This window comes from Palaemon carinicauda, unplaced genomic scaffold (assembly GCF_036898095.1).
Source record: "Palaemon carinicauda isolate YSFRI2023 unplaced genomic scaffold, ASM3689809v2 scaffold166, whole genome shotgun sequence".
Lineage (NCBI taxonomy): Eukaryota > Metazoa > Arthropoda > Malacostraca > Decapoda > Palaemonidae > Palaemon > Palaemon carinicauda.
Genome location: NW_027169214.1, coordinates 220,202 through 242,864, shown reverse-complemented (window position 1 = coordinate 242,864; position 22,663 = coordinate 220,202). Strand labels below are relative to the sequence as shown.

At 41.1% G+C, this 22,663-nt stretch overlaps 3 protein-coding genes across 5 annotated transcripts in view; all 3 read right to left on the bottom strand.

Annotated features, from left to right (window-relative positions):
- Positions 1 to 708: 708 nt before the first annotated feature.
- Positions 709 to 9,196, bottom strand: LOC137635746 (zinc finger protein 765-like; the record flags this gene model as incomplete). Its single annotated transcript, XM_068368202.1, has 2 exons — positions 9,139 to 9,196; positions 709 to 1,251 (listed from the first exon to the last, which is right to left on the bottom strand). Coding segments are annotated over exons 1-2 (601 nt in total), but the record flags the coding sequence as incomplete, so codon positions are not given.
- Positions 9,197 to 9,463: 267 nt separating this feature from the next.
- LOC137635745 (zinc finger protein 83-like) lies at positions 9,464 to 10,402 on the bottom strand. Its single transcript, XM_068368201.1, has 2 exons — positions 10,056 to 10,402; positions 9,464 to 9,914 (listed from the first exon to the last, which is right to left on the bottom strand). The coding sequence occupies exons 1-2, from the start codon at positions 10,400 to 10,402 to the stop codon at positions 9,464 to 9,466; spliced, it is 798 nt and encodes a 265-aa protein (XP_068224302.1).
- Positions 10,403 to 10,967: 565 nt separating this feature from the next.
- Positions 10,968 to 22,663, bottom strand: part of LOC137635743 (zinc finger protein 813-like) — a 202,857-nt gene continuing 191,161 nt past the window's right edge. For 2 of the 3 annotated variants that reach the window (XR_011042764.1, XR_011042763.1), the window contains one exon: positions 17,989 to 20,912. The gene's annotated coding sequence lies outside the window, so the exon portion shown is untranslated. Of the gene's footprint in view, positions 11,338 to 15,571; positions 15,650 to 16,870; positions 17,131 to 17,988; positions 20,913 to 22,663 lie in introns of those variants that run through there. The other variant, XR_011042762.1, reaches the window with a different exon arrangement.

Here is a 22,663-nt window from a genome sequence, read left to right as displayed (position 1 = left end):
TGAGCTGTTTGGAGGCATCATGTCACCTCGTCGACATTGAGAGCTAACAGCCTGGGCAATCGTGCGAAGGGGTAAGAACTCTCACATCTATAATCTTTGCTGTTTTTTCTCCTTTATTCCAGATCACAATATCAGATTTTATAGCACCTCCTTCTATGATGATTCTTGAGGAAACCTTCAATGCAAAATGCTTTACCACAGTCAGTGCACATGAATGGTTTTTATTCCATGTGAGTTCTTAAATGTTTATAGAGTCTCTGTTTTAAATTATATGTTTTTGCCACATTCATGACATTGGAATAGATCTCTCATGTGATTTCTTATGTTTAGTGAGATATATTTTTGAAATAAAGAATTTGCTACAGACATTACATTTGTATGGCTTCTCTCCCGTGTGAATTCTCATATGTATAGTGAGATTTGATTTTTTAATAAATGTTTTGCTACAGACATCGCACTTGTATGGTTTCTCACCCGTGTGAATTCTTAAATGGTCAGTGAGATATTGTTTGCAAGTAAATGCTTTGCAACAGATATTGCATTTGTATGGCTTCTCTCCCGTGTGATTTCTTGAATGTATAGTGAGATAGTATTTTGTATTAAATGTTTTGCTACAGACATTGCATTTGTATGGCTTCTCTCCCGTGTGAACTCTTAAATGTCTAGTGAGATAGTATTTTGTATTAAATGTTTTGCTACAGACATTACATTTGTATGGCCTCTCTCCCGTGTGAAATCTTGAATGTGTAGTGAGACACTGTTTTGTAATAAATGTTTTGCTACAAATATCACACTTGTATGGCTTCTCTCCTGTGTGAACTCTTAAATGTGGAATGAGATTCTTTTTTATATTAAATGTTTTGCTACACACATTACATTTATATGGCTTCTCTCCCGTGTGAATTCTTAAATGGTTAGTGAGACTTTGTTTGGAAGTAAATGTTTTGCAACAGACATTGCATTTGTATGGCTTCTCTCCCGTGTGATTTCTTGAATGTATAGTGAGATAGTATTTTGTATCAAATGTTTTGCTACAGACATCGCATTTGTATGGCTTCTCTACCGTGTGAATTCTTAAATGTATAGTGAGATAGCATTTTGTATTAAATGTTTTGCTACAGACATTACATTTATATGGCCTATCTCTCGTGTGAATTCTTAAATGGTCAGTGAGATATTGTTTGCAAGTAAATGCTTTGCAACAGACATTACATTTGTATGGCTTCTCTCCAGTGTGATTTCTTAAATGCACTGCAAGATTATATTTATTAGAAAACGTTTTCCCACATTCACTGCATGTGCATCGCTTTCTAGCTAGAGCATTGGAGTTAACATTACCAAAGATCCTTTTTTTTATCTGCTTCTCCTTTATTTGATTCACCTCTTGATTCAAAATATCTTTCTGTAATAATTCTCTTCCACTGATTACACATGAAAGTCTTTCTTTTTCTTTTCCTTTATCCTCTTTCACAGCTGTCCCTAAGTAAGTGTCTACACTTTCCTCATCATCGACATTCTCTTTACAACTTAATGAACCGTTTTCACTCACTGATGCATCGTACTCGTAGGAATTTTTCAAGTTGCTTTCGCTGGAATCAAATATTTCTGGCTCTACTTTGACTTCCATTTTTGGATCCAAGAAAAGAGCGCCATCATTAAAGAGAGCAACACTGCCAGACGTATCATTATTTTCTGGATCGACTGCAGGTAAAAATAAATCTTCAATTTCACTTTTCATTGAAAATTCAAAAGGTGGTTCAGAATTCATCATCCTCTCCCTATCATAAGAAGAAACACCCCTTAATATTATTTTCAATAGACTTCAAAGAGGAAATTAAGACTAAACTTCCTATTCTCAGACATCATACTGTACAACAAAATCTTCCAACATGACCCTTTCTTTTCCAGTCTTACGTCTCTGGCGTATACCTTCAGTAGCTTACAAGCTTTAGCAGCAAGAGGTGGATGATTCCTTCCTTTGAGATGAAAAGTCTGGAAGAAAAGAAAACTACAATTAGTTGGAGAAGAGGAAAACTCAATAAAATTAATGGAGCTTTCTAAAAAATAAAATAAATTCATAAAGTTATGTACTTTTCATTTTTCCTAAACATACAAATCACAGACTTTGATCTGTGTTCTATCTGTTCTTGTTACACATTTCAGGCATCTAAAAATCTCATATCCTCTGTAGATTCTATCATCCACAGTATTTCCTGTGACATTATTGGTTTCATTCTTTAAATAGTTTTCCCCTTGCTCTTGAAAAAGACAAAGACATTTCATCCATTGTCTTATTTCCTTTACTGTACTTCCTCTCCAGTCACCATCAAAATTGTCTAGCTAATACTGCTATGCAACTCTGAGCCTTCCTCCAGAATTATGAACAGCAAAAGGCTTTATAGTAATCTTGCACAGACAGGAACATTTACCACAAACTCTTCCTTATCTCTCCCTCTGCCTTTGCTTTGGTTCTACTCTTATGGCAAATTCACATTACTAACATAAGTTTTTTCTTTCTGGTTGCCTTTGTGTTGTCCAGTACCTTCTTAAGACCTACAGATACCCTCCATCCCTGTGAAGATGGACCAGGAATTCTGCAATTTTAGGCTGAGAGGGTCTGGAAGAAGAATGAACTTTCATCTGGCACTAGAGTAAAAAAAAACTGCCCATTTGACTTTATAAAATCGACATGTAGAGCATCACATGGCTTAGGCTAACTAGATGAGAAGCCTTTTTACCTTGAGAACCTCCTGACAGGCTCCAAGCATGAAGAAGCATGTGGAGCCCCTGATGAAGACAATGAAAGTGAGGCTGTTTGAGTAGATCTGGTCTCTCTAGCAATCTAACAGGAGGGTTCACTAGGACCTCAAAAAAGTCTGGGAACCAGTCCTTCCGAGGCCAGAAGGGAGAGATGGGGGCCAAGGAAAGAAGACTGGTTTCCCTTGCCTTGATAAAACGCCCAGATCAGAGACAGGGACGAGGTGTCCACCTGAAGACTTCCTCATCTTGTAAGTGGGCATCTGTCTTCATGTACTGGGGATACTTGAACGAAGGGAAGACGACTTAGTAACAAAAGTTCATTGCTATGACATGGAATAAGAATTGAAAAACAATACAAGACTGAAAAATTATTTGAAAAAAAAAGCCTCTCACTCATTGGGCACCCCTATATCAATACAAAACACAATTACTTGATTTTTTTTTAGGACACCCACACACCCAAAAAAAAGAAATAAAATATAAAAGTCCTATTTCAAAATACAGTCCCATTAGGTTTCTGATGCAAATTTCTTAGCAATTAACACCAAGAAAGAGCATTTTCGGTAATGTCTAAGTATTCAAACAAAGTACCCAGCTTGTGACATGAGAAAGGTCCAAGCTTGTTGCCATCTGCTGGCCTGGAGGGGGACAGTGCAGTCTGCTGGCCTGGAGGGGGACACTGCAGTCTGCTGGCCTGGAGGGGGACACTGCAGTCTGCTGGCCTGGAGGGGGACACTGCCGTCTGCTGCCCTGGAGGGGGACACTGCCGTCTGCTGCCATGGAGGGGGACACTGCCGTCTGCTGCCCTGGAGGGGGACACTGCCATCTACTGTCCCGAAGAGTACCTTTGAGTGTGCCTCTGCCCCTTCTTGTAGAGTGCCACTACCTGTGCAGGAACTGTTGAGAGCCACTACCACCAGCTAGACTGATGTTTAGCACTGTCGTTTGCCGGCCTGGAGAGTGGAACTAAATGCTGCTGAGGAGAGAGGGGAACTGCCTCGGCTGTAGCTACTGGAGCCATTTCTGGCCTACTGGCTTTGGCCGGGTTACCCAAGAACTGCTCCCTTAGTCCACTGTCTGCAGTCTCTAGCGGACTAAAGGGGTTAGTTACCAGAACAGGCGAGGAAGCAAAGGGTCCACCTCAAGCAGGAGACTCCCAGAAGCCTGGTAAAGGTGGGAGTAATGGTGAGAACCCTGGTAAATTTCTTTGAGAAATCCTCAGTTCTTACCAGGATTTCCAAGGTCCATAACCAAACATCAAGCCACAAAGTAGCCTGTATGGGGAGAAGAGGAGTTGGACGAGGCACGTCTAAGATCTCAGAATAGCTCCTCTGCTGCAGACAGGAGGTGGGAGAAGCTTGGTGGTAGAGCCGGAACGTTGTGAGGAGGAGAACTCAAAGAGCTGTAGGATGATCGTAGCCCTGGCACCCTTCACGCCCTGAGTCCAAGGCAAGGATGCACTGGTCTCTGAGGGCTTCTAGGTGCAAAAGACACCGTGTCTTTGCTCTCTCAGTTGATAAACCCATTGAGAACCCTGATGAGAGTCAGAACCTGACAGAATGCATGGTCCGACTCTTACTGCTCTCCTTCCGACGTTGGACTTGGACTTGCAGCGAAGTCTCCTTTTTCCACCCCCGAGAGCTCTTCTCCAGGTGGGTCGCGCACATCCCTCCAGTGACAGGCTGCATCTGTAGACTTGGAGGTTCTTGAAGAGGACTTAGGAAGAGTCTTGGAGTCCTTCAGTTTCTTTCGTGGAAGGAGGAAGGGCTCAAGCATCGAAAGCTGCATTGTCATGTCCCTCCTGACTTCCATCAGTGGTGAACTCTCCGTGCGAGGGGAAACTTCCTCCGAAGGTGGAAGAGAGGAAGCCCCTCCCTTGTATTACCCCCTCGGTAGAGGTGAGGTAAGACAGTGTCCAGTGGAAGATGCACGAGCAGACCTTGATAGCCTAATAGGAGTCAGCTTTACCCTAGGGCAAGTAAACACATCTGAGACCTTCTTCCTCTTCAGGGGAGAAGAAGCTGTGGTTCCTTACAGTAGGTCTGCTATAGCTGTAAAATGCTCTGAAGAGCTGGCAGACAGAGCAGGCTTGAAGGCTTGCATCACTGCTCTGACAGATAGCCCTGACTGACTGACGCACTGTCAGACAGATCCCCTGAAGGCCCTGAAGGGAAAGGGACCGACAGTTCCCTGAGAGGAGTCTCTGTTGTTGATGGATCCACCTTTTAGGAAGGCAGCTTTGGGATCCTGAACCCTTCTGTGGAGACCCCTCCTCCTTTCCTCGGCGGTCGCGCTATAATGCCTTTGCAGGGAGGGGAATGATGCGATGGTGAGCCGTCTACTCGATGTTCCTTAAAACCTAGGAGCCTGTAGAACCCGCTCATGGCCATGGCGCAAGTGGGACAGTGAGCGCTAGCGGCCCGGAGAGCACACATGAGAAAAATAGCGTGCAGTAAGACGCTGAGCAGGATGATGCTGGTGCGGTTTCTAGAGAACGCGCAGTACGACGCCACAAAGGATGATGCTGGTGCGCAGTTTCCGGTAAATTCGTAGGAAAGCTCTGGCGCGCAGGTGAGCAATGATAAGCTGGAGAGTGCCAGCGAGCCAAAGGGTGCTGGTGAGTTGGAGAGAGTTTTGGCACAGAAGAGCGCTATTGCACAGTTGACCACTGGCGCTTGGGAGTGGGGTGACGTACAAGAGAGCGCTGTTGATTTGGAGAGCGCTTTCGAGCAGGAGAGCGTTGGTGAGCCTGATACCGAGGCTGCGCATGAAAGCACTGATGTCTCTGGAAGCGCTAACGAGCTTGAGCTGGAGAGTGGAGTTGCACTGGCGAGTGCTGGCGAGCTGGCAAAGACTACTCTTTGGAAGGACAGGGCTGTGCTGGAGAGCGTTGGCAATCGGGAGATCGCTGGATCATTGGAAGGGGCAGAGGATGAGAAGGAGAAGGCTAACGGTCAAGGGAACGTTAATGTTCTGGAGAGCGCTGACTCAGTGGAGAGAAAGACATTCAGGAAAGAGTTTTGAGTGCAGGCTGGCGCTAACGTGCTGTTGGAGAGTACAGGTGCACTGCAAGGAGCTGGCAAGCTGGAGAGAGTTGCGCTCCGTTACACTTAGGTAGAACATCCGAGGATGTACAGGAGATGGGAACAGTAACGACAGGTCAGGAGGTCGACTGGAATGTCGAACTGGAACAGGGATGTGCCCTTTGGAAGGGCGAACATCCACCAATGGCGATCGTGAACGATACGCAGAAGAGTCCAGGGCTGAAGTACGAGGACTAGCCGCAGCGTCGTCAGGAGAAGGACCAGGAAAGGGCGAAAGTCGAGGGCCAGAAGACCACTGAAGCGGCAGCTCCTCTGTGGGCGACGGCTGTGAAAACAAGGCTGAAGGGCCTTTTCAATGATGGTGAAGGGCAACCTTTAAGTCAAAGCAGAGGGAGAGCTATGCGACATGGGATCAGCAAGCTGACCTTGAGCAGCAAGCTGACCTTGATTAGCAATCCTCCGAAGAGGAGTCTCTATGAGAGAACTCACCCGACGGGAGAACCACTCATATGAGACACAGACGATGGACTTAGTTTCCCCCTCGAAGGATGGACAGAACAGGGGAAACGTAGTCGTCAGCAACAGCAGGAGAGTCTAGAGGGTCAGGGGCGTCGACAGCGGCCACAGAAGACGCCTCTGACACCACAACATCGACAAGAATTAGAGGATCCAACTCAGAAGTCAACGACGGCTGCACACTCGCATTGCGGACCCGGGAGCCGCAAGGACGACCACACCTGTAACACAGAGCCCATAGACAAGGCCTTACCCGGGGGGGAGAGGTGGGGCCACTTCGCTAGGGGAAACAACACCATCTCTTAAGCACAAGGGTTGGCAAAAATTAAAGTCTACATTACTGCTCGACGGTCTCTCAGAAGAACCCGAACGAGTAGGAGCTTTGGAGGAAGGTAGGTAGACAGAAGAAGAGATCTTGTTATTTTCCCTTCACACAAAGGAACCTTCGAAAGAGAAATATCCCGCTTTGACTTCTTCTTCCGCCCTCGCCAAAATCTTTCCCACTGGGAAGCAGACCACTCCCGACGCTCATTGCACTCATTACCACAATCATACCGTTGACCTCAGCAGGTGGGAGAAAGGGTGTGGCAGTCAGTGCCCATGGCTGACATGAAGGTCCGCCAGGGTTGGCCTTCAAGTCCAAGGCAAGAATGCATGGTTGCACAAGTCAACACAAACAAACACTATTGAAGAGAAAGCATAAACAAAAAGCACTAACGGCAGTTCAAAATATAACTTGGTGAGGATGAAAAGCAGCAACAACGTTTACCATCCGAGCCAGAAGCAAAATAAATTAAATCACCGGTGTGTGAGAGGGAGCGGTAGCAAGCTCCCCCCCCCCCCAGCCTGCTAACTAGCGGAATGGCAAATTAAACCTTACTAAATCTTAATGGCTCGTCATTTCAGTTTCACTGAAAGTAATACCCCTATTGAATAGGATACGTTCGTATTCCAGTTACGGCACATACAAAGAATAATTCAAAGCTATCACTCAATGGCAAGTCAAAAAGGTAAGGGAGCAGGAGAGCAGCAATGTCCGTTCTCCACCAAGCCAAAAGCAAAGTACATGCTCAGCCCAGTGTGTGAGTGAACAGGGTAGCCGGCTACCCACAACCTTCCCGCTAACTGGCGGTTTAGGTAATTATCCCTCACTAAAAGTCTTATGGCTCATCTTCCAGCCTCGCCGAAAGTAATATCCCTATAAACAGCAAAGGTATAGACAGAACAAATATTCCTTTAAAGTTACATAAAAAAAAATATTGCTTTTAATCCTTCAATCTTCTATTTTTCAAATTCAAACACTGACAACTAACTTGCCACGAAATTAGACCCAAATTATTGTACTTATTACAGTTAACATTAGGGTGAGCTATGAGTCCAAACAAATTGTATTTCCAAAAACAAACCAGGACAGCCTCTGGACATGATTACTGCTCTGTACCCCAAATACAATCAATATACTGTAAACTTAATTAATAACATCAGATATCTAATTTCGTTAACTCACATTAATACTGAAACCTGTAGAATTTATTCTTAAATAAATTGGGTTATGGATTTTACCCACAAGACCCAGCCCTGGGACTTGGAATATTACTCAGCAAAATATCTTTAAATCTTAACATCATTCTTGTGAAATCTGAATACAGTACTGTACTAAGAATGCTGTAAAATCATTTAACGAGAAACTCTCTCTCCAGAGAGACCAATGCAGATTGAAATGTTTGAGAAGAGCAATTGTGGAAATGAAAGAGAAACCAAATATTTAGATATTTTAATGAAGATTCTCCTCTCAAGGACAATCCAATGGAAAATTATAAAACCTAAACTAGTCACTAAGACCATAAAAGAGATCACATCAAGAAAATCACATAAATCTTAAAAAATACTTTTCTACCTTATTACTATACTTATATTCAAACAACCAAAATGAAGCTATCTCCATACCATAGAACTTTATAGATAATTGCATGGCTTTATATTCCAATATGAGCAGACTGGCTTTTAAATCTTCCTTCCCGCTAACATTCACAACTTAACTACAGTACAAGAAGCAGGTAGAATCATCCAGTATTACTTTAAAAAAGAGACAATGTCACCAGCATTGTTTCAAAAGGCTTAATGCTGTATATTATTCTCTAAGCTTTATTTAGGCTGTGACCAAGCCAATCAACTACTGCCCCTGCAACTGAATCAGCAGATATTTACAAGTTCAAACTTAGTACAAATGTTTTTCTGTTAACGATGTTTCATTTCCTGGTTTTTATAATGCTTATTAATTCAACATTGTTATCTATCTTGAAATAATCTCATTTTTCTCTTATATAGTTTATTCTTTACATTTCTATTTCTTCACTGCACCAGGCTGTCATCTATTTGGTCCCTTGAGCTAGTGGCAATTTGCTTTCGCACCTTGGCGCTTCTAATAGTAATAATTAGGCTAATATGACAAATTTGCAAATAATTTCTATTTTCCTAACTATACAAACCTGGATCTCTTTACACTGGAGATGCATTTTGGCAACAGCTGGAACTAGCTGTAAAACTTTTAGCTACTTAGCGAAGGGGGAGCGAGAGTTGGACCAACCACTCTGCTCACACCACCACTTGTAACTGAAAATCACTGTGCAATTGCGGCAGGACTTCCTGGGGGAAGGTGATGGCGGGACCAGTATGTGTTAAGAGCTCCAGGATTGTATACATAGGGAAAATGCAAATTTCTTCCAAATTTCTCATTCATTACTGCACTACATACAAACCCTTACCATATTTACAGTGGAGACTTACCGTTGGGTGGGTGCAAGTCCAAAAAACTAACTGGCTAGTGCCTGACCTGAGGTGTTACTCTGTGCTTCGCATGAGCTGTTTGGAGGCATCATGTCACCTCGTCGAATTTGAGAGCTAACGGCCTGGGCAATCGTGCGAAGGGGTAAGACCTCTCACATCTATAATCTTTGCTGTTTTTTCTCCTTTATTCCAGATCACAATATCAGATTTTATAGTACCTCCTTCTATGATGATTCTTGAGGAAACCTTCAGAGCAAAATGCTTCACCACAGTCTGTGCGCATGAATGGTTTTTCTTCCATGTGAGTTCTTAAATGTTTAGAGAGTCTCTGTTTTAAATTATATGTTTTGCCACATTCATGACACTGAAATAGATCTCTCATGAGATTTCTTATGTTTAGTGAGATATTTTTTCGAAGTAAAGAATTTGCTACAGACGTTGCATTTGTATGGCTTCTCTCCCGTGTGAACTCTTAAATGTACAGTGAGATTTGGTTTTCTAGTGAATGTTTTGCTACAGACATCGCACTTGTATGGCTTCTCTCCCGTGTGAACTCTTAAATGTACAGTGAGATTGTGTTTATGGGGAAATGTTTTGCTACAGACATTGCACTTGTATGTCTTCTCTCCAGTGTGAATTCTTAAATGTACAGTGAGATGTGATTTTGTATTAAATGTTTTGCTACAGACATCACACTTGTATGGCTTCTCTCCCGTGTGAATTCTTGTATGTATAGTGAGACTTTGTTTTGTATTAAATGTTTTGCTACAGACATTGCATTTGTATGGCGTCTCTCCCGTGTGATTTCTTGAATGTATAGTGAGACACTGTTTTGTAATAAATGTTTTGCTACAGACATCGCACTTGTATGGCTTCTCTCCCGTGTGAATTCTTGAATGTATAGTGAGACACTGTTTTGTAATAAATGTTTTGCTACAGACATCGCACTTGTATGGCTTCTCTCCCGTGTGAATTCTTAAATGGTAAGTGAGATGTGATTTTGTGTGAAATATTTTGCTACAGACATCACACTTGTATGACTTCTCTCCCGTGTGAATTATTGTATGTATAGTGAGACTTTGTTTTGTATTAAATGTTTTGCTACAGACATTGCATTTGTATGGCTTCTCTCCCGTGTGAATTCTTAAATGTATGGTGAGCTTTGATTTTATATTAAATGTTTTGCTACAGACGTTACACTTGTATGGCTTCTCTCCCGTGTGAATTCTTGAATGTATAGCGAGATAGTATTTTGTAATAAATGTTTTGCTACAGACATCACACTTGTATGGCATCTCTCCCGTGTGAATTCTTGAATGTATAGTGAGATGTGATTTTGTATTAAATGTTTTGTTACAGACATCGCACTTGTATGGCTTCTCTCCCGTGTGAATTCTTGTATGTATAGTGAGACTTTGTTTTGTATTAAATGTTTTGCTACAGACATTGCATTTGTATGGCTTCTCTCCCGTGTGATTTCTTAAATGCACTGCAAGATTATATTTATTAGAAAAAGTTTTCCCACATTCACTGCATGTGCATCGCTTTCTAGCTAGAGCATTGGAGTTAACATTACCAAAGATCCTTTTTTTTATCTGCTTCTCATTTATTTGATTCACCTCTTGATTCAAAACATCTTTCTGTAATAATTCTCTTCCACTGATTACACATGAAAGTCTTCCCTTTTCTTTTCCTTTATCCTCTTTCACAGCTGTCCCTAAGTAAGTGTCTACACTTTCCTCATCATAGACATTCTCTTTACAACTTAATGAACCGTTTTCCCTCACTGATGCATCGTACTCGTAGGAATTTGTCAAGTAGCTTTTGCTACAATCAAATATTTCTGGCTCTACTTTGACTTCCATTTTTGGATCCAAGAAAAGAGCGCCATCATTAAAGAGAGCAACACTGCCAGACGTATCATTATTTTCTGGATCGACTGCAGGTGAAAATAAATCTTCAATTTCACTTTTCAATGAAAATTCAAAAGGTGGTTCAGAATTCATCATCCTCTCCCTATCAAAAGATGACAAACCCCTTAATATTATTTTCAATAGACTCCAAAGATGAAATTAAGACTAAACTTCCTATTCTCAGACATCATACTGTACAACAAAATCTTCTAACATGACCCTTTCTTTTCCAGTCTTACGTCTCTTGCATATACCTTCAGTAGATTACAAGCTTTGGCAGCAGGAAGTGGATGATTCCTTCCTTTGGGATGAAAAGTCTGAAATAATAGAAAACTATAATCAGCTGGAGAAGAACACAATGAAAATATAACAAATTTAGAAGTAATTTGTATTTTTCATAAAATACAAACCTTTAATTATTTAATGGGGATTATCTTTCAGAGAAGCTGGAAGATTAGCCATTAGGACTTTAATGCAAGGTGGCAACCACCCACCCACTAGGTAGTGGGAGGGTCGAGGGGGTATCTGGGATAACCGGGTACACCAACTCACACATCAGTGATATGTCATCATTTTTCATTGCAGGAAGTTCTTACGGGGGACAAGTGATGGAGGGACAATTTGTATGATTAGCTTAAGATATGACAAATTCGTAGATAATTTGTATTTTTCCTAGCGATACAAACCTTGGCTATTTAACGAGGGTTTACTACCCACACCGCTAGTTAGGGGGGGTAGGGGAGGGTAGCTTGCTATCCCCCCCCTCACACCTGTGCTTGAGCTCACTTTGCTCAGAGGTAGGACTTCAAGGGAGATAGGGCTGGCGGGTAAGTTTGCTTAAATAGCTAAGGTTCGTATAGTTAGGAAAAATACCTCTCTAAAACCATGCTATGCAAGGTCCGTGGCCTATGCAAGCTGTGTGCTGAGGTATGTAGAAGTGTGACTGTCCTGGTAAAGTTATTTTGAGTTCTTTAGAAGGAAAAACTGTGTAACTAGGACTTTCCCAATACCACCTCGTCAGGGTATGGAGACGTAACAGTATTAATCTTAATACTAGGAACACAAAGGAGCATGGTTTACCTGCAGTGGTTTGAGGTCAGCTATGCATAGAACACAGGATGCTGATTTCCCCAAGAGAGGGGAGAATGAAGAAAAGAATAAGGGCCAGTCAAACCTTTTCATTCACGCAGACTAAAACCGGGTAACAATGCCACTCAACCTTCTGCTACTTGTCCAATAAGGAGCTTGAGGTTTTAAACCAGCTGTTGTGCAGCCAACACAGGACCGATAGAGAACGTATCGGGTCTTCTGTGGGTTACGTCTTGTAGGTAGTAGGATGTGAATGTGGTCTGACGATTCCACACCCCAGCTTGAAGAACCTGCGTCACTGAGAAGTTTCTCTTGAATGCCAGGGACGTAGCTACGCCCCTGACATCATGAGCTCGGGCGACGTGACAGAGAAGGGTTGGATTCAGTGCATGGTCTATGACCTTGCGAATCCACGCTGAGATGGTGTTCTTGGTGACCCTCCTTTTGGTCCTTCCTGTGCTGACGAATAGTCCAGACACACGACGACGGGCTGTGGCTGTTCTCTTAAGATGCAGCCTCAAACTCCTCACTGGGCATAGTAAGAGATGGTCTGGGTCATCTGTTACAGTAAGGAGACTAGAAATCCGGAAGGGGTCGAATCGTGGATCCGCTACTCCAGGGTTCTGAGTCTTAGCAATAAATTTAGGGACGAAGCTGAATGTTACTCTCCCCATCCCCTTGAATGGGCGATGTTGTATGAGAGACCACGAAGATCATCGACTCGCTTGGCCGAAGCCAAAGCTAGCAGGAACACCGTCTTCCAAGTTAGGTGGCGATCGGTTGCCTGCCGCAATGGTTCATAGGGAGGTCTCTCAAGAGACCTGAGAACTCGAACCACGTTCCATGGGGATGGTCTTAAGACCACTGGAGTGACTAGCACGAGCCGGCGAGTGATGATCCTGAGAACATTAACGATCACGAACAGGAGAACGACGAGAAGATTGGCAATCTTGCGAACAGGAGCTCTGCATGGCGAATGACGAATGTAGAGGGCTGTGATCCCTAGAAGATGTGCAAGTCTGAGGGTGATGGGAGAGCTCGTTATCAGCAGGTAGCCGTCGAAGGGAACCCAAATGAGTGTGAGGGTCATGAACAACACTAGATGGAGAAGGCAAGAGATGGGCTTCACACAGACTATGCGTCAACAGGAGAAGAGACGGCAACAACAGGGGCAGCAGGAACAGGATTACTCTGGGAACCCAGCTCAAGGAGCTTAAGAAAGACTTCCTTAGAAGGAAGTCCAGCAACACCCAAGGACAGCAAAGCCTGCAACACATCTACATTGTGATAGTGTTTCACGGTAAAGACATACTTTATACTTATTATCTGTACTTTTGTAATATGTAGTGATATCTTAAAGAAGAATTGTGAAGGAATATGGACTCCATCACCTTCCTCTGGAAAATGTCCCTATCCCAGGTACTGGCGGATTAGAGCAATGAAGAGAAAAAGATAATAAGAACAATACAAAAAGTCAATTACAAAATTAACGCCACTAAGGCAGCAATTACTTTCAATAAAACCAGTTTAAAAGTTTCTCATGAATACCAGGGACAAGGGACAGGACAATGCCTTGTAATTATTAACATTATTAATATCATCAACCAAGCTACAACACCTCCATAGAAAATAAGATGGAAAGGCAGGTTTTCTGTGAACCCGGTAGGGGTGTACGTAAGGTAGCGGCCGCCTGTATGTATCATGAAGGCAGACTATGAATAAGGCAGTGTAATGGGGGTCGCAGGGGGGGCATTAGCACCCCCCAATAAGTAAGTAGGTTAGGACACGGCTTGTAGATTAGGTTAGGTGGGAGAAGTTTAGGTTAGTTGTTGTCTATTTTCTATACACACGGGAGGAAATGGCTGCTGATATAAAAAGGCTACCTTCTAGCAAATAAAAACTCCAGTGTTTTGACCGTGTTTCATTAGTATTACTCGGTAGTCAACCCACCATAACTAAAAAATTATGGCTTTCCACCAGAAATCATTATCAAAAACATTCAGAAAACCTATAATTATGGCAATATTTCGAAAGATTTCTGAAATATTTCGTAGAGTCTAATGGATTTTGCTTTGCTCGCGAAAAAAGAAAAACTTCAGGCTCCTACGTACTGGTGAGCGGTACATGCAGGGTGGGACTCTATCGAAATATCCCCATAATTACAGCATGCACCCGTCTTTTGAAGCCATATAAGATATTGTTTTCATGGTAAACATTGGATACTTTACAACGAAACTGGAATTCGCTATAAGAAATGAACGAATGATAGCTAGTTTGGTATTTTTCTCTATATGTTTAATAGGGGCTGGGGCATAATAACCCAAGTCCATTGTTTACATCTGAGAGACAGAAGGGAACTTTTTGCACATGCGTTGTTTCCCATGGGTTTGGGGAGCTTTCTGTGCATTTACAATGATGTATGTGTCTGCTGGTTTCTTTAAACCAATTAACAGTTTACAAGTAGTACTTCTTCATAAGTTCCCGGGTGTTGTTCTACAACAGCCATATTTCCCCCACCTACCCCATCGGTTTCAACTCAACCACCATCACATAAAGCCGTCTCCAAGAGGGAAGTTAAGGGAAGTACATCAATCTATTTCAAAATTTTGTGTAATTTCATTTATGTCGGCAACTGACTATGATGGAAATGCTCTCTGTTCAGTGCAGGGCTATTGTTACTCGTGAAATTAACAGCGAAATAATGCCTCAAAGTTCCGATTTTAACTTAATTTTTTTGGGAAGACCAGCACATTTCTACTGCAAAGCTTCTGTAAAGATTACCAAAACAAAAAGGATTTATTAGTGATTTACTTTTAGTTGGAGACCTGGATAGGAGGTCCAGCTAGCGGTTGTGACCTGGGAAGGAGGGTCCAGAGGGGCTTGCCCCCGGATAGGGGCTGTGACCTGAGAACTACTAGATTAGGTTAGGTGGGTTTGTAAGGTTCTCTTACAATTCTCAAAAGTTATAAATAATCAGCGCGGCGAGATGTAATCACGACGCGACCAGAAAACTTACTGGAGGTCGAGACCTCAGCGAGCACGCTCTCTGATCCCGGGTCGCCTCATGGCGCGTATTCCTCCGCCAGAGGTTACCCCGCATATAAAACGGAGATAGGGTAAACTACACAAAATTCTGGTCGGTTGGTAGAAGATCCCAGATACTCCTAAGAAACTAGTTCGAGGTAAGTACTCCATGTTGGAACAAATGAAAATGTTATCATAAATTTCCACACATTTATTCTAGCGATACACACTTCGTACATATGGCGGTAAACCTCACGCTAAAGTAGCACCCAACACGTACCCTAGTCTAAACCTGTTTGTGACGTACCCTGGCCTATTTGATATAATTTACAAAAAATGTCAACTAGAATAAAAGAACAGGAACTTTCTGCTTACCGTAAATAAATACTACTTATAACATATAATTGGACCAATTACGATAAATTCAAATATAATTACCTGTGGAGACGCAGCTATGGGGCCTTGGACAAATCTCTTGATTGGATAAGCTTCGTTAGATCCTCATCTCTAGGGTGCCTGTCATTTGGATAATGCTTTAATTATAATTTTGTAAATCACAATTAATATATAAAATTAAATTATCTTATGCAATTAAGATGTGTAATTGAATGTAACCAGTAATATAGCTGTATATGAAAACAATTTCCCTCAGCACTCGCATTGATGGAACGTATTTTTCTACATATTAGTTAAGTACCATATGCAATGGTGGGACACCTGGAAATTCACATCAGGACTCTAATTTGTTGTTATTTTGCAACGTGTGTGAAGGACCATCAAAATTCCGGTCCCGAGCGAATTTCGGCAGGCCTGTGCAGGGAGAGCCAAAAAAGAAGAAGACACCATGAACAACGCTGCTAGGTCACGCAAAAACAGATCTAGTTCGGCCAGGTTAGTCTTATTATATTCTCTATATCATGCCGCATGTCCGGCTATTTCTTCATGCATTCCTTGTTAATATATACATGCCACTGTCAATACATTGTTTTTTTTATCTCTTCACTCCATTTGGGGAGCCCCATGGAAACTCAAAACCACTATTTGTGGGTATATACAAACAGCGATATAATTCTGAGGGACGCGATATGTTATCATTCGGTTAGGGATATCTCGAGCAAGTCACTCAAAAAGTTCCGAACAATGTTTCTGACGAGCATTCCCGATGCGGAGCCTTTGTAGTTTGTTGGGACAGAGTGAAAAACTACATTTTAGACACAAGAACATCACCTAAACGAATGTTTCTGTTTCCTACCTAACCTAACCTAGGAGCCGTATCCTTAGACTGCCGGACTCTTTATCTTAGCCTGTCCCAACGAACGACACACACCCAAAAAGTCAGTTATAAATTACCAAAATCTAATACATTTTCATATATTACTAAGAATATTTTATGAACCCATGGCTTATTGTTATTATTATTATTAAATGCTAAGCTACAACCCCAGTTGGAAAAGCAGAATGCTATAAGCCCAAGGGCCCCAACAGGGAAAATTGCCCAGTGAGGAAAGGAAACAAGGAAATATAAAATATTTCAAGAAGTCAATCCTCAAAGACGGTTTGACAGGCGTTAGTGGCAACCCAATTAAATACACTTTTTAAAAAAAAAAACGAAAGGCAAGTGATTCAGGGTCCACGTTCCAGATTCCTCGTTGCTCTCTCCACAACAGTGAAAACACGTGGTCTTGTGAACAGACGCTAAAATTATCAGTAACCAGAAACAGATTCAAGTTATCTTACCTTATTCCGATTCACAACGCCCAGTTGACATTTTCTTTCACAAATATCCCCAGTCACACCAAGTTGAGTTTATATATTACACAATTTCACAATGGTGTTGGCTTCTCCTCTAACTAAATGGCTTATTTTGAGGCACTATGTAAAACGCGTGTCACTATTTGAAAGAGGTCTCTACTTCAAGGTTCCTCGTTGCTCTCTCCACAACATTGGATTGTGGGCATACTACTAGATGGAGCACATTAGGTGCAAAGTGTTGCAATCTGCAGAAAATTCATTATTATTAGTTTACCTCCTACACAAGACAGCTTCACATACTGCATACTTTTACTTCAAACTTCTACGACCTTTCTAATATACCGGGAAACCTCTTTAGTAGGGGTTTTCAAATTTCCTTAACCCGTTAGTTGAAAATATTCTCGGTAGTATCCTCTGTCTCCCTACACAACACACAAAGCCTATTATCATCATTCCTATTTCTATAATCTTCCTTTAATTCTAGCGTATTTAACCTTGTTTTCATAACTATTACAACCTCATGAGAGTCAAGTTCTCCTATGAAATCTCTTCTACCATTACTATACATAAACCTCAATTTGGTCATCTCTGCTTTCTGTTCTTCTATTTCTTTTTTTTATTTGCCACTTTACTTTTTATTTCATTTTCGAGTTCTTGCTTTTTATACTTTCTTACTTCTTCTATTTTAATATCAAATTTATTCCATATTTCTATGATATTTTTCCCCTAACATTTCCCATATGTTTCTCTTAATTGATCTTCCACTACCCCCTTAATCTACTCAAATTTAACAACATATCTCTCTCTCTCTCTCTCTCTCTCTCTCTCTCTCTCTCTCTCTCTCTCTCTCTCTCTCTCTCTCTCTCTCTCACACACACACATATATTTAACAACATTTTCTCTCTCTCTCTCTCTCTCTCTCTCTCTCTCTCTCTCTCTCTCTCTCACACACACACATATATTTAACAACATTTTCTCTCTCTCTCTCTCTCTCTCTCTCTCTCTCTCTCTCTCTCTCTCTCTCTCTCTCTCTCTCTCTCTCTCTCTCTCAGATTATGAAATTATAAAACACACAAATAATGGAAAAATTTATTTACCTTAAATTGAAATAATTCTAAATACAGATACTGTGAAAATGTTACAATATGATGAATAGTTTCAAATACTACCAGAGTTTGTATCCTTATTTTTCATGAATTAAATCTTCCAAATAAACTAATAATCAGGGTTTTAAATCAATAAAAATAACCCTTTAAGTAACCCAAGAAATTAATAGTGAAGAAGGTAAGACAAAGTCAACTGTGACGGGGAGCCCTTGTAAATATTTGCTATGGAGTTACTAACATATTTAGTCGTCCTCAGTGTTTTAACAAAACCTTGTATTTCACGTTGTTTTATGTCTAAACGGCAAGTTTCTTGTCTATTATAATGTCTAATGAATGAATTAAATCTAAAGGGTTATCTATAGAATATATAACCTAGAAATAAAAGTGTAGCTTAGCTCAATCCAGGTCTCCTTCTCATGTTTACATGTCACTCAGAGAATGTTATTTTAGAAAGGGACTTCATTTTCCATCACAAAATGATGTAAATGACTTATTATTTTATGATATAAAGTATTGATATCGTGTCTAATAAAAAATGAATGAACTTGATGGTGTACAGCAGTGTGTTTTTTTATTTATATCAGTTCTATAGATTTGCCTGAATATTGTAATGGACCCCATTAGAATATGAAGGTTTTTGATCAGCGGGAAAATTGAAGGTATTATTGTACTGTAATCCATAATAGTCTGAATTGCAAAAAAGTAGTAAAATAGTACATAGTTTATGCGTTTGATTCGTAATAATAATGTATATATTCACACATGTTATTGTGGCGAGCTGTGACCATCTGCATGTAGGGTCTGGCAGGCTGAAACCACCAACACTCTCAACTGCTGCAGAACAAAACCTTCACAGATTGTTTCCTGATATGCCCGTCATTTTCTTGAAACCGTTTGTTAGGAGGCCTTGGGCTTGTGCTCCTACTATCATCCTTTCTCCATCAAAAACTAAATTTCCATTCTTTATCCATTTGAGTGACAATTCTTTGTCTGTGTAACCTTTTTCTAGTTCTTCTTGGAATCTTCATATTTTGGTGTTTCCACCTTTCCATTCAAAGTTTTTCCTCTATAAAAGGGAATCTGTGACTGGTCTTCCTGGCTATCATTGCGGCTGGAGTCTGTTCAGTGTCCTTTGTTTCTTCTAGCAATCCAGCAAAGTTCTTAGCCTGCTTTGTTATTGAAGTTGGTTGGCTCGGGGCTCCATTATGATGTTTGGCAACCTTCTTGATGTTTTCATCCTCAGAGCCTTTTAAGTATTGCCCAGTTCTTACTATTGCTGCTCTGTAGGCTTTATTGATTTCGGTTAAGCCTAGTCCACCTTCTCTGCGTGGGAGGTATATTCTGTCCATACACTGGTTTCTATATGGGACTTTGTGCAGGGTGAGAATCTTCCTGGTCTTAACATCTATCCTATCTATCTCACCTTGTGACCAGTCCACAATACAGAAACCAAAGGACACCACTCCTCATACCTTATGTATGTGATGAAGAAGAGGAGTACTTTCTTCTTCGCAAGGGACCATTTAACATTTTGAAATTGTCTCCTTTTTTTTTTGAAGGGAGGGGGGTTCCTTCCCTTGATGGTTGCTGGGGTCCAGGATTAAGACTTAGCTGATCTGGTGGGAATCCCTGTGTGAACTCTTAAATGTCCAGTGAGATGGTGTTTCAAAGTAAATTTTTTACTACAAACATCACACTTGTATGGCTTCTCTCCTGTGTGAATTCTTGAATGTGTAGTAAGAATTTGTTTTGTAATAAATATTTTGCTACAAACATCACACTTGTATGGCTTCTCTCCTGTGTGAACTCTTAAATGTATAGTGAGATGACCTTTTATATTAAATGTTTTGCTACAGACATTACATTTGTATGGCCTCTCTCCCGTGTGAATTCTTGAATGTGTAGTGAGTTCTTGTTGTGTAGTAAATGTTTTGCTACAAATATCACACTTGTATGGCTTCTCTCCTGTGTGAACTCTTAAATGTGGAATGAATTCTTTTTTATTTTAAATGTTTTGCTACAGACATTACATTTATATGGCCTATCTCTCGTGTGAATACTTAAATGGTCAGTGAGATATTGTTTGCAAGTAAATGCTTTGCAACAGACATCCCATTTGTATGGCTTCTCTCCCGTGTGATTTCTTAAATGCACTGCAAGATTATATTTATTAGAAAACGTTTTCCCACATTCACTGCATGTGCATCGCTTTCTAGCTAGAGCATTGGAGTTAACATTACCAAAGATCCTTTTTTTATCTGCTTCTCATTTATTTGATTCACCTCTTGATTCTAAACATCTTTCTGTAATAATTCTCTTCCACTGATTACACATAAAAGTCTTCCCTTTTCTTTTCCTTTATCCTCTTTCACAGCTGTCCCTAAGTCAGTGTCTACATTTTCCTCATCATCGACATTCCCTTTACAACTTGATGAACCGTTTTCACTCACTGATGCATCGTACTCGTAGGAATTTTTCAAGTTGCTTTCGCTGGAATCAAATATTTCTGGCTCTACTTTGACTTCCATTTTTGGATCCAAGAAAAGAGCGCCATCATTAAAGAGAGCAACAGTGCCAGACATATAATTATTTTCTGGATCGACTGCAGGTGAAAATAGATCTTCAATTTCACTTTTCATTGAAAATTCAATAGGTGGTTCAGAATTCATCATCCTCTCCCTATCAAAAGAAGACAAACCCTAAGCTCCTATCAAAAGAAGACAAACCCCTTAATATTATTTTCAATAGACTTCAAAGAGGAAATTAAGACTAAACTTCCTATTCTCAGACATCATACTGTACAACAAAATCTTCCAACATGACCCTTTCTTTTCCAGTCTTACATCTCTTGCATATACCTTCAGTAGCTTACAAGCTTTAGCAGCAAGAGGTGGACGATTCCTTCCTTTGAGATGAAAAGTCTGGAAGAAAAGAAAACTACAATCAGTTGGGGAAGAGGAAAACTCAATAAAAATAATGGAGTTTTCTAAAAAATAAAATAAATTCATAAAGTTATGTAACTTGTATTTTTCCTAGACATACAAACCACAGACATTGATCTGTGTTCTATCTATTCTTGTTACACATTTCAGGCATCTAAAAATCTCATATCCTCTGTAGATTCTATAATCCACAGTATTTCCTGTGACATTATTGGTTTTATTCTTTAAATAGTTTTCCCCTTGCTCTTCAAAAAGACAGAGTTTCATCCATAGTCTTATTTCCTTTACTGTACTTCCTCTCCAGTCACCATCAAAATTGTCTTGCTAATACTGCTATGCAACTCTGAGCCTTCCTCCAGAATTATGAACAGCAAAAGGCTTTATAGTAATCTTGCACAGACACGAAAATTTAACACAAACTCTTCCATATCACTCCCTCTACCTTTGCTTTGGTTCTACTGTTATGGCAAATTAACATTACTAACATAAGTTTTTTCTTTCTGGTTGCCTTTGTGTTGTCCAGTTCCTTCTTAAGACCTACAGATACCCTCCATCCCTGTGAAGATGGACCAGGAATTCTGCAATTTTAGGCTGAGAGAGTCTGGATGAAGAATGAACTTTCATCTGGCACCAGCATAAAAAAAACTGCCTATTTGACTTGATAAAATCAACATGTAGAGCATCACATGGCTTAGGCTAACTACTGTAGATGAAAAGCCTTCTTACCTTGAGAACCTCCTGACAGGCTCCAAGCATGAAGATGAAGCATGTGGAGCCCCTGATGAAGACAATGAAAGTGAGGCTGTTTGAGTAGATCTGGTCTCTAGCAATCTAACTGGAGGGTTCAGTAGGACCTCAAAAAGGTCTGGGAACCAGTCCTTCCGAGGCCAGAAGGGAGCGATGAGGGCCAAGGAAAGACGACTGGTTACTCTCGCCTTGATAAAACGGCCAGATCAGAGAGAGGGAGGAGGTGTACACCTGAAGACTTCCTCATCTTGTAAGTGGGCATCTGTCCTCATGTACTGGGGATACTTGAACGAAGGGAAGACGACTTGGTAACAAAAGTTCATTGCTATGACATGGAATAATTGAAAAACAATCCAAGACTGAAAAATTATTTGAAAAAAAAAACCCTCCCACTAATTGGGCACCCCTATATCAATACAAAAACACAAGTACGTTTTTTTCTAAGACACCCACACACCCAAAAATAAGATATAAAATATAAAAGTTCTTTTTCAAAATACAGTGCCATTAGGTTTATGATGCAAATTTCTTAGCAATTTAAACCATGAGAAAGAGCCTTTACGGTCTAGGTCAAAGTATTCAAAAAAAGTTCCAAGCTTGTGACATAAGAAAGTTCCAAGCATGTTGCCGTCTACTGCCCTGAAGGATTACACTGCCGTCTGCTGCCCTGGAGGGTGACACTGCCATCTGCTGTCCCGAAGAGTACCCTTGAGTGTGCCTCTGCCCCTTCTTGTAGAGTGCCAATACCTGTGAAGGAACTGTTGAGAGCCACTACCACCAGCTAGACTGATGTTTGGCACTGTCGTTTGCTGGCCTGGAGAGTGGAACTAAATGCTGCTGAGGAGAGGGGAACTGCCTCGGCTGTAGCTACTGGAGCCATTTCTGGCCTACTGGCTTTGGCCAGGTTACCCAAGAACTGCTCCCCTAGTCCACTGTCTGCAGTCTCTGGCAGATTAAAAGGGTTAGTTGCCGGAACAGGCGAG

Excerpts from the sequence above, each read along its gene's own strand:
- LOC137635745 (XM_068368201.1), bottom strand. The coding sequence starts at position 10,402 with ATGCCATACAAGTGTGATGTCTGTAGCAAAACATTTATTACAAAATAC. Across the intron at positions 9,915-10,055 it reads ACGGGAGAGAAGCCATACAA|AAATCACACGGGAGAGACGC; the intron begins GTGCGATGTCTG and ends TATACATTCAAG.